General features: G+C 39.7%; 1 protein-coding gene across 1 annotated transcript in view; it reads left to right on the top strand.

Annotated features, from left to right (window-relative positions):
- FA2H (fatty acid 2-hydroxylase) overlaps window positions 1–11,799 on the top strand; it is a 35,225-nt gene extending 23,426 nt beyond the window's left edge. Inside the window, exons 2-7 of the mRNA XM_072117129.1 lie at window positions 2,189–2,275; window positions 3,465–3,607; window positions 6,216–6,322; window positions 7,799–7,971; window positions 8,152–8,404; window positions 11,278–11,799. Coding sequence (XP_071973230.1) covers window positions 2,189–2,275; window positions 3,465–3,607; window positions 6,216–6,322; window positions 7,799–7,971; window positions 8,152–8,404; window positions 11,278–11,354 — 840 coding nt within the window. The 3' untranslated portion in view covers window positions 11,355–11,799. The remainder of the gene's footprint in view (window positions 1–2,188; window positions 2,276–3,464; window positions 3,608–6,215; window positions 6,323–7,798; window positions 7,972–8,151; window positions 8,405–11,277) is intronic.
- The last annotated feature ends 303 nt before the right edge of the window (window positions 11,800–12,102 follow it).

The following is a 12,102-nucleotide window of genomic DNA, read 5'->3' as shown; positions in this document are numbered from 1 at the left end:
GCACTGTAAGCATGGCGCCGCCATCTTACCTCCGATCGCCGCTCCCCCGAACGTCATCGGGGGCCGGCGTTCGGTTGCCATGGTAGCCTCGGGTCTTCGTTTGACCCGAGGCTACATGGTTTCTGCCTATTCATTACAATGAGCTTGTGGCTCATTGTAATGTACAGTGAGCATAAATGCCATATACTGCCATACAGTTGTATGGCAGTATATGGTAGGAACGATCTGACCATCTAGGGTTAATGTACCCTAGATGGTCTAAGAAATAGTGAAAAAAAAGTTTAAAAAATGTGAAAAATTAATAAAATAAGAAAAGTTAAAATCGCCCCCCTTTCCCTAGAACTGATATAAAAAACAGTAAAAATCACAGACACATTAGGTATCACCGCGTCTCAAAATGCCCGATCTATCAAAATATAAAGACGGTTACGGCCGCCGGTGACCTCCGAGACGGGAAATGGCGCCCAAATGTAAAAAATGTAAAAAAAATTATCAAAATGTCGCACAGTCCTCCAAATGGTAGTAATGAAAACGTCGGCTCATTTCACAAAAAAATTACCCCTCACACAGCTATGTACACCAAAGTATGAAAAAGTTATTAACGTCAGAAGATGGCAATTTTTTTTTCTTTTTCGTACACATTGGTTTAATTTTTGAAAATGTATTAAAACGCCATAAAACCAGTATAAATTTGATATCACCGCGATTGTACCGAACCAAAGAATAAAGTACAAGTGTTATTTGGAGCGCAGAGTGAAAGTCGTAAAAACTGAGCCCACAAGAATTTTTTTTTCAATTTTCCAGATTTGGAATTTTTTTTCTGGCTTCCTAGTACACGGCATGGAATAATAAATAACATCACGGGAAAGTAAAATTTGTTACGCACAAAATAAGCCCTCACACAGCTCTGTACACGGAAAAATGAAAAAGTTATGGATTTTTGAAGATGGAGAGCGAGAAATGAGCGAAAATACCCTGCGTCCTTAGGGGGTTAAGCATGCATTTTCAGTCCATTTAAAAACACATCGGTCAAAGAGGAGTTAGTGGAAATGTGTTTGCGAATTGGCCAAGCTCTGCCCCGGATGGCGGTGGTGACTGCCTGGTTCGATGCTGCTGATCTCCCCAGGACGAATTCGCCGGGTCCGCTACGTGCCACATTGTAGCAGAGCTTTAGGGTATGTTCTGATATAGGCTTTTCACAGTACCATAATTGGAAGAGGGCTGGGCATCTGTTTCTATTAGTATGTACAGCTCGTTTGGTTTAATTTGCTGACATGTTGTCCTTTAACCTGAAGATTCAAGACAAGGGTGAGTGCCATCCCTTCCTCGTTCTACTCAGGACTGTTGAATTGACAGCAGGTGACTAAATTTGTATGCATAAGATATAGGTTTTTACCTTATACAGTTGATTGTTCCAGTGTCTGCTATCACCACCACCACAAGTCATAGCTTCAGGCTACATGGCAACTAGGAAATTCTAAAATCAGAAGTCACATGATTGTTGCATGAATAGTAGTTCAGTTCAATGCAAAAGCTGCAGAAAAAGTTGAGAACATTGCTGTAATGAATAGTATTCAGGCTTCAACTGAGACCTCAAGTACACAAATGAATGTATGGGGGCAGTTGATGCAGCAGCACAATTTGCGGCCACATCACTGTCCCCTGTGGATGTTTATGGCACCCAGTCACGGTGTAGTGAGCATGCACTGTCTCCCCGGGACTGAGCCAGGTGAGACCGAGCCACTTGGCTTTCAGTGAAGAGGTGAGAGGTGAATAGCGCTCACCCCTCCTCGCTCTTGTAACCCAGTGAGCATACGTTCATATGTGTAATTGTTATATATACATTCTTCTCTTGTGTAGGAGCTGGAATAGGAAATGAATCCAACTTCAGAGAGCTGCAGAGAGGAAGAATTTATCATGTCACTCTATAGCTGCTATATCAGGAAATCTGAACTCTGCCCCCTGTAAATATATGTATTAGATAATAAATATCATACCAAAGCTACAGTGTGTGAACTCCGCTGATCCCAGTGTTTGGCTGTAGACATCTTAAAAGTGTTACTCTGGTGACCTGTTGTACTTTAAACCTATAAAACTGATGTGCAATGCTATGTTTTAATACTTTAATGACTTAATCACCTCCTTGTAATTAATGACTTAATCACTTTCTTGTAATTTTTTTTTACAGCATTTAAGAGAACGAGGGAATCACTACACGAAAAAGGAGACTCACTACTCAGATGGAATACAATTTCATCCCTTTGACCCGGAAAAGGTGAGAAATACCTACTGAGGACTATTGGAAGAGAATTTAACTATTTTAAAGAACTGACTATTATGGCCCAAATTTTCGTTATGCTCTACACAACACACACATACACAACTGACACACAACGTACTGGGAACTTCAGAACTTCAGCTCAGAACCTACTATAAATATGTCCCATCTTATGATCAGTGTTATGAATCTGGATACCCATTTTGATGTTGGCCTTATCCATTTCTCCCATTTTCCAACATATTCACTATATTATTTCTAGAATGTTTGCTGTCATTCTGTAGAAAGCCTCATTGTCGTTGTTGATATACATTTAGCCATGTGATGTCCCACAGGTGCACGGCTTGTTAAAACACTTCTCTAATTAGGGCGCCTTCACGCATTGCGTTTTGTTTTCGTTTAACATAGTTATTGCTGGAACTGAGGAACCCTTTTAAGTCTTGCTCTTTTACTAAACCCAATCCCTCAGTAACTCCAAAGCAATGGGGCAGACCTTTTCCATGAAATGTAGCAGTGGAATAGTCACCCTACTTGGCACAGATACCACAAAAGCACGTGTTGGAGCATATTACTGCATCTGGCCTCCTACAGAAGACTCGCCTGCATGGAATGAGAAGGGTTAACTTCCCCTGCACTGAGCAGATGGTGCTTGTGGAGTCTAAGGGTCAAGTTGGATGTGATACACTTCCTCTTCAGGACTGATAATTCTACCTGTCATATAAAGACCCATAGGCAACAGAAGAGCCACATTACATTTAAACATGGATTTCTTCAATCTGCTGATTGTATGTATTATCCCATGTTAGAAGCCAGTGCTGATAACCGCACTTCTAAGGTGTGTAAGGTGTGGACACCTCTGCATTCTCACATCTACCTTCCACTAATTATCTTAACAAACTAGAAGTAGCAATAACAGGAAATAAACCACACCATATATAAGTGGTTACCAACAAGTGCACTGAAAGTTGGCAGCAAATTACAATGGGTTGGTCCCTTTCAGGATGTAATTGTCACGGGATGGTTCTAACACTTTACTGCATGATAATGTGAATGTTAAATATATTATTGCTGCAGAATGATTAAGCCATTAAGCCATTTTATAATGTTGTTTATTGACTTGTTAGGGCAGTGTACACTTGATGCTTCATGTCAGTGGAATAACCGGAAATATTATTGTTTGTTTTAGGACTTAGTAGACTGGGAAAAGCCGCTGCTTTGGCAGGTTGGACACTTGAGGGAAAAGTATGATGAATGGGTTCATCAACCAGTGGACAGACCCATTCGACTTTTCCAATCAGACTTTGTAGAGTGGTGTTCAAAGACTGCATGGTACGTTCTCTAGCTATCTTTACATTGTCTTTGTTTCCAGCTTTCAGGATGGTGAAATACGGATGCACACTACCCACCCCCTACAGTGCCTATTAAATTAGGGATGCACACCTCCCATTAGTGTTCTCCACTAAGTGTGCAGCTGCACATCAAATATAGGCAGGTGAGGATTAGGGTACCACCCATTTGATACACCAAGAGATTAGAATCCAAGCATTCCTTTATTTAGCAAAATATTTATTAGGTGTCAAAGACAAGCTGTGTGAGGTAAGCAGGAGACGATATCAGGTACAGAGATGTGTACAACCATTCACATTGTACGGCTGTACACAACTATGTACCTGATATCTCACTGCTCTCAACACTGTATAATGTCCACCCATCTAAGTGGACCTTACCTATTATAATTTCCCCTTCCTATAGGCTCTTACTTATAATACCCCCCCCCCCTTTAAGTAGCCTTCCCCACTTATAATGCCCCCTCTTCTGTTGCCCCTACTTAAAATGTTTTCTTTTCTGTAACCCCTCCTTCTAGAACGCTCTTTTCTATAACCCCCACACTTATTGTGCTGGCTTTCTGTAGCCACCTCAACATATGCCCCCTTTTTTACATTCTTACTTATAATAGCCCCTATTTATAGTTCTCACTTTTATGTCATCCGGTCAGATTTGATCACATAGTCATCTTCCCCTTTCCCCTGCAGCCTTCTTGTATACTGTGGAGAGACACTGAAGTTAGCAAGTGTGATGACCTCATTGCATCGTCTACCTACCTCAGAACTATACTTGGCAGAGGTTCATTGGGGACGGGGAACTTGATGGTTTCCTGCTTCACAATTGCGGTTGATGCAGATTTCACATGCTGGGCATACTACCAGCGACCCAGGACTGTCCCACTGGAAGTCATGGTGAAGGGCCTAAAAGTGTCCTTGCTTCGGTGTAGACCATATTGCTATTGTTAGGCTTCTGGCTGCCATAGCAACTACCATCTCACCCTTCAACGATTTCAGCAGGTTTGATATGGCTGAAATTGAAATAATAAAACTCTGGTATCTTTTCCCATGACAGTGTTCAGAGTTCAGCTGATCTGTATACATCACAATGGATATCAACAAACCCCTTTTATTGTAGCTTTTTTTCCATGTATTACCTGTTAAGTTCTGCAATCAGAAACATTTCCTTAATAGATCTCAACTCCTATACAGTTGAAACCACAAGTTTAAATACACAATATAAAAAGACACATCTGCATGTTTTCCACTGACATGAAATCAGAATAAACCTTTCCAGTTCAAGGTCCATTAGGGTTACCAAAATGATTTACCATATATACTCGAGAATAAGCCTAGTTTTTCAGCAAAAAAAAAGTGCTGAAAACCCAAACTCGGCTTATACTTGATTAAAAAAAATATAGGTTTTACCAGGTTTTTGCCAAATGCCAGAATAATGAGACATGGGGGAGAAATTTTAAGGCATTTTATTACTTTCTGCAAAGTCAAAAGTTTACATACATTCCATTAGCATTTGGTACCATTGCCCTTAAACTGTATGACTTGGGTCAAATGTTTTGGATATCCTTCCCCCAAGCTTCTCACAATTGTGACCCATTCCTTCTGACAGAAATGACATAACTGACCCATGTTTGTAGTCCTCTTTGCTCGCCACTTAAGCCACTTTGTAACCAGTTTGGCACTATGCTTCGGGTCATTGTGCCCAATCTTTAACTTCCTGGCTGGTATTGTGAGATGATCCTTCAGTGGACCAGTTTCTCAAGCAGCAACACAACTCCACAACATGATGCTGCCACCCTGTGTTTCACAGTTGGGATGGTGTTTTCAGGTTTACAAGTTCTCCCTTCTTCCTACAAACATAATGATGGTCACATGGTGAAATAGTTCAATTTTAAGTTTTGTCAGACCACAGGTCATGTCTATAAAAAATTAAGGTCTTTGTTTCTGTCTGAATTTGCAAACAAGAATGTGGATATTTTATATTTCTTTTGGAGTAGTGACTTCTTCCTGACAGAGTGGGCTGTTAGCCCATGTAGATGCAGTACTTGTTTCACTCTGGATAATGACACAGTTATCAGATTCAGCATCTTCACAAGGTCTTTACTTTTGTTCTTGGGTTTATATGCACATATTGGACCAAATCACGTTCATCTCTGTGACATTAAGTCTTTCTCCTTCTTAAGATGGCTGGACATTCCTATCTTGTTTGTGCTTGCATATAACAAGGCATCTTCGGGTATCTGCAAATTGCAACCAAGAATAAAGCAGAATTGTGCAAGTTCACAATTCTCTTCTGGATATGTTGGCTGATATATTTATACTTTCCCATGATGTTACACAAAGAAGCAGTATGTTTCAGGTGTGACTTAGAACACATCCACAGGTGTGTCGTGTGTCTCTTATTAACTCAGATGTTGCCAAAGACCCATCAGAAGCTTCCAAAGACATGACATCATCATACATATGGACTGTCCCAAATTGTTTAAACATTTCACTCTCCTGTAGTTACACCATTACTATTTACATAGTGTTCTACAGAGGTTTCTATTCCGTAAGTAGGCTGTACACAATAATTTTATATGTTTTCCTGTGTCTAGGTACATTGTGTTGGCTGTGTGGGCGCCAGTAGTCGTATATTTAACCTGGTATTGTCTCACAGAACTGGCTCAGGGGGAAACCAGACTCTTTGCTTCATTCACCAAAGGTATGTCATGAAAATATTGGGGTACAAGCCTTTGGCCTGTTTCCAGGCAGTTCCATTGAGTCTATAAAATATGGTCTGTGTGAAGACTATATATCCTGTTGTGATCACTGTGCAGGCCCAGGTAATGATGGCAGCAGTATCTTGAATCATCATGGGTGACTATAAGGCCCCTGCACAGTGCTCATTGACGAATAATTTTGGTCTGTATATTTTTAGATGTTGTATCCCTGAGTGTGAAATACAGTTCTAAAGACTAAAATCTTACTTCACAGTAAATAGAAGCCACACAAACATTAAATACAATTTGCACAAGTAGTTTTCCTGATTCCTTTTGCAGCACATGGATGGGATTAGTATACATCCACTGTCTTGGCACTATAATTTGTTGTGGGTTAGGTGCCAACAGTAGCTACACAGTGCATCATTTATCAGGTGTTTTAGGCTTTGCAGGATAGGCTTCAGCAAAGATGGGGTGGCCAAAGGTCTCCCTACAACAGAAACCTTACAGCATGTAGCAAAAAAGACTTCACATATCCTGATTACAGGGGTATTCTCATCTGGGCAATCTTATATAATTCAATTTATCTGTCATTTGCACACATTTCTCCATTGGGATGTAATTTTAAAAAAATTTCCCATAAATGTCTCCATGTTTTCCCGTAGAAACAAGATTGTTTTTATTGGAAACGACCACCACTGCTACAGTTATTATACAAAGAAAAAAATAGTTTTTGCTTATGAAATGTCCGGGAGTTACTGAAGGTCCCACAGCCGCACTTTGGTAATGAACCCTGAATCCAGGTGGTCAGGCAGTGCTCAATAGTGGACAACTATCTTGTTTCTTAGGGACAACTTGGCTACATTTATTGTAAATCTTCACCCAGGGACATTTTATTCATACTATCCAGCTGAAGAAATGTTTATATATGGCAGCTGAATCAAATTAAATGGGAATGTCGACATGGGAATACCCCTTTAATTATGGAATCCTTGGAGACTCCAGCTCTGAAGCCTGTATGATTTTTATTTCAGATCTAAAGTATGAGGCTATGTTCACACTGTTAAAATATAAGCAGAGGGGCCATTTTTTCTAGTTTAGTTTTTTTTCCTCTCTTTTGTTTATTTTAAATATTGTTTTTAAAACAACAGACCAAGGAATTTCCATTTACATTTGAGGATAAAAGAAAATTGGTATAGAAAAGAAAAAAAATTCCTCTAGTATCTGTACTTAATGGAAATATTTTTGTGCATTGCTCTGACCCTGTGATGTATGAGAACAAAGCAGCGTGGATGTAGACTGATTGTACCTCAGGTTTAGTAAAGCAATAGTATTTACCTGCACAGTGACGTTACTGTTTATGTACATTGTTTAGATTGATTGTACAGCACCATGAAATTAATGGTGCTCTATAAGTAATGATAATTGTTTTGCACTAAAGGATCTGATGCTAAATTTTGCCATCTTTGCTTTGTCAGAATACGCCATACCTGTCCCAGTTTTCTGTTTCTTCCCGCTATTCTTCATGGGAATTATGGTCTGGACTCTTATGGAATATGGAATTCACAGATACATATTTCACATGAACCCCCCTGCCAGCAATTATTTCCTCATCACCCTGCATTTTATGCTGCATGGACAGCACCATAAGGTATGATAGAGAACTTATACATGGGTATCACTGCATGCAGGCATGTTAAATTACATATATTTCAGTGATATTCTATATTCAGAAACAAGTTTATTTGTTTTCTAATTGTTTTTATCATTGATGTGGAAGGTCTTACATTAGATCACATTCTTACAGTTCTTTCCCCCCTCTTCATCCCAGGCTCCATTTGACAGCTCCCGTTTGGTCTTTCCTCCAGTCCCAGCATCGTTTGTGATCGTACCACTGTACCTACTCTTGCAAGTGGTCCTGCCTCCAGTAGTAGGGCTCTCACTTTTTGTTGGAGGACTGTTTGGATATGTAGTGTATGATATGATGCACTACTATCTGCACTATGGCTCACCATATAAGGGGACTTATCTTGCTTGGCTCAAGTCTTATCATGTCCGCCATCACTTTGAACACCAGAAAACAGGTATGTGGTGAAATCATCATATATGTGTGCAGCAAATTCATACTGCTCTCAAAATCTCAATGTCTATTAAAAGTAAAACGGGTGTGAGCCTTCAGCCTATATGCTAGATGTAGTACCCAGCGTTGGCCAGTATAGTAAATAACTGCTCTTGACAATAACGTAGAATAGGTTAGCAAAAAATATTTTTCACATAAAAATCTCAAACAAAAGAAATACATTTTATTATAAAAAATCTAAAATTTTATTAATAAAAGCATTTTACATCATATATTCAACACCACATATATGCAAAAAAAAGATTGCATCTCTTTGCACTTGCATCTCTTTATTCTAGAGCCTTTTGATATACAGTAATAGCTGTGTATATGCCCTCGTATGTGCCCTTGGTCACACTGCCTTCCACCGGTCCTGTAGCCTGGCTGTGATGATATAGTAGTAGGGGTCATTAGAAGCAGCCCTGCAGCTGTGAAATCGGTTAGAGCAGTGGTCCCCAAGTGCCCCAAATGCCGGGCTTCGGCCAAATGCCTTAAACTTGTCTCAGCCCGCGGTCATAGAGCTGAAGCTTTAAAAAAACCTCTATACGTACCCCCTGCAGCTCGGTTTTCTTCTCATACTGACAAAGTGGACAGAGGCACGTCTATGCTCCCTTCCCTTTGGTGTGTTGTCATAGTGTGTGTGCACGGGTAGGGGACATAGATATGCCTCTGCCTGCTTTGCCAGGAAGAGAAGAAGATGGAGCTGCAGGGAGAAGAAGGTGGTAATAAGGATACATTTTTAAGGGGGCTGTGCTCTAGACATTTCATTACAGTAATGGGGGGGATGAAGCTACACTGTGGACATTTTATTAAAGGGGCGTTCTGCTGTGGAAATTTTATTAATAGGGGAGCTCTGCTGTAGACATTTCATTAGCCAAGGGGGGGGGGCTTTGTGGATACAGGCGGTCCCCTACTTAAGGACACCCGACTTACAGACAACCCATAGTTACAGACAGACCCCTCTGACCTCTGATGAAGCTCTCTGAATGCTTTACTATAGTCCCAGATTGCAATAATCAGCTGTAAGGTGTCTGTAATGAAGCTTTATTGATAATCCTTGGTCCCATTACAGCAAAAATGTATGAACTCCAATTGTCACTGGGGCCAAAAATCTTTTTGTCTGGATCTACAATTATAAAATATACAGTTTCAACTTACATACAAATTCAACTTAAGAACAAACTTCCGGACCCTATCTTGTACGTAACCCGGGGACTGCCTGTATTTCATTATTGAGGGAGGCTCTGCTGGACATTTTATTGTGAGTAGAGGTTGCTGCTAGACATTTTATAAAAATGTCACCAAAAGGATAACGAAGGGATATGGTCACTGGGCCGCTGACCAAATCCCTCCCAAACAGGATACTACACCTATTAAATGCTAACAAAACCAATAATTGATGTAAACAACCTTGTGGTTAAAAAGTCAATTTCATTTTATTATTTTTTACATATTAAATGACAAAAATTTAGAGCAACACACAGAGAACAATTGCACAGTACCCAATCTAAACTAAAAAGTATAGCAGCAGAGATTCCCTAAGATAACATTCTAGTGCCACAAAAAAGTTAAATTCAATAATTATCAAGTAATGATGGTAATACACAACCCAAGGTAAGGCATACAATTAGTGCCACTGAAGTGTTCAGGGCAATACTATGGCATAGAAATACATTAGGTAGTATCAATGCATAGAACATACAGACCGTTGGTACTGTGCAGCAACCCCGACGCGTGTTTCGCCAGGAACCGCCTTCGTCAGGTAGCGGCTGTATTTCCCACCCTAAGCTTATAATCCAGTCAATAAGATTTTCCATTTGTTTTTTGTTGTAAAGGCTATGTATATTTCTTTTATCATAGTGAAAACGCCAAAAACAAGGGAAAATATAGATAGCCTTACAGCAAGGGAGAAAATTCAAGAAGTACTCAAGAAGCTTATGTCTCTGATACTCAAGTCACATCAAGAGGTGCAGGCATCTGCGATGATATATTGATAAATAGATGATCGCTGCTCTGGATGTGACTGGAGTATCAGAGACATAAGCTTTTTTATATTAAGAATGTCCAGAGCTGCAATTATCTGAGATGATATAATGGTAGATAGATGATTTCAGCTGCAGATGTGACTGGAGTATCAGAGGCATAAGCTGTCTTATACTAATATTGTCTTTTGTTGCAGACAGCAACCAATTGGAGCTCATATTAATGACCTGTAGCAAAATAGAAGCTGAGCTGTGATTGGTTGCTATCCAGGCTAACTCTGGCAATAGCCAATGGTTTATATATTTTGATATTAGGTTACTAAGTGTATTTTGGAAAGCACGGGGTGAAAATTTCCACTTGAAACATAGGGGAAGGTTTACTAAGGACTTTGCACCAGTTTCTGTCAGACATTGTTTTTATGTGCAAACTGTTTGCACATGTATTTCAGAAGTGTCCTCGCCACATATGTGTCACATGCTACCCTTTAGCATTGCGGCTGCACTATTCTTCAAATTTTACAAATTTCTTCACTGAAATGGGCATTTGGGTGCACAGTCTGACCGTGCGCCACATTTAAAAGTTCGACAGAAGTGTGTTTCACACCCCGTGTTAAAGGTGCACTAAAAAAAGTGTGCAACATAGTCTTTTACGTTCCCGAAGTCAGAGATTGTAAACGCCACGGTAAAGATTTCTTTAGTGGACGGACATGCATATATGCACACACATACGTACACTCAGCTTTATATATTAGATATATTTATGTATATTCAATAGATGGGCCCTGTTTGGGCAAGCTCTAAGTTAATGAATAGAACCAGCCACTCACACTTTCTTTTCTTTCCTTTCCACATTTAGGATTTGGCATTACCAGCACTCTATGGGATCGTCCATTTAATACCCTCATCCCCGAGGATGCGATTAAGGATTACTAGTTGCTTCAGAGAATCACTGTGTTGACTATGATGCCTGCTGACTGCAGTTGACATGTTGGGGGAGGAGAAAACCATTGAATTTCAGTGATAGATATATATTTTATAATTATTTTAGTTTTATTTTCTATTTTTATTTTTTTTCCTTTGATCCCATGGAAACGTTTCAGCAGGAATTAATTATTTATTTAAGTCTAAAAGAAAAATCAAAGTTCATGGGAAATATAGAGACCAGTTACTGAGTGCTCGACCTCTTCTGGGTGTAACCGCTCTGCGCACACCGTATGAGACGTTGACCTGACTATGAAAAAACAGAATGGACTCCTGTTTCGATTCCAAAATGGCACTGACAGTTAAAATCCTTAACCCACCATGTGAAATACTTGCTGTAAAATCTGTAATATGTACAAATGCCTGAAAAAATAAACTAACAACTTTTTTTCTAAGAAAATGAAAAATTTGTATTTTTATAAAACCATAACAAACTCTCTCTCCATTTTGTCAACTGTTTGGGTTCATTTTCCTTATACTGAGTTACTAATGTGAATAGCAGAGCTGCACGGCTTTTAAGTTGTCACATCAGACCATTTTTGCAGCCAAATTTAGTCACTTAAATCTTAATAATCTTGTCACATCTCTATCCTATAGCGACTTGGTAGTCGTGCAAAGCATGGGGGAGAGAGCTGCAGTCTGAGCCTTTGATTGTGATACACAGTAAGTCATTAAAAGGGGGATGTATCATTGGGCAAGT

The sequence above is a fragment of the Engystomops pustulosus genome, chromosome 7 (assembly GCF_040894005.1).
Source record: "Engystomops pustulosus chromosome 7, aEngPut4.maternal, whole genome shotgun sequence".
Classification (NCBI taxonomy): Eukaryota; Metazoa; Chordata; class Amphibia; order Anura; family Leptodactylidae; genus Engystomops; species Engystomops pustulosus.
Note: the sequence above shows the minus strand (reverse complement) of the source record. Positions and strands in the feature narration are given on the sequence as shown.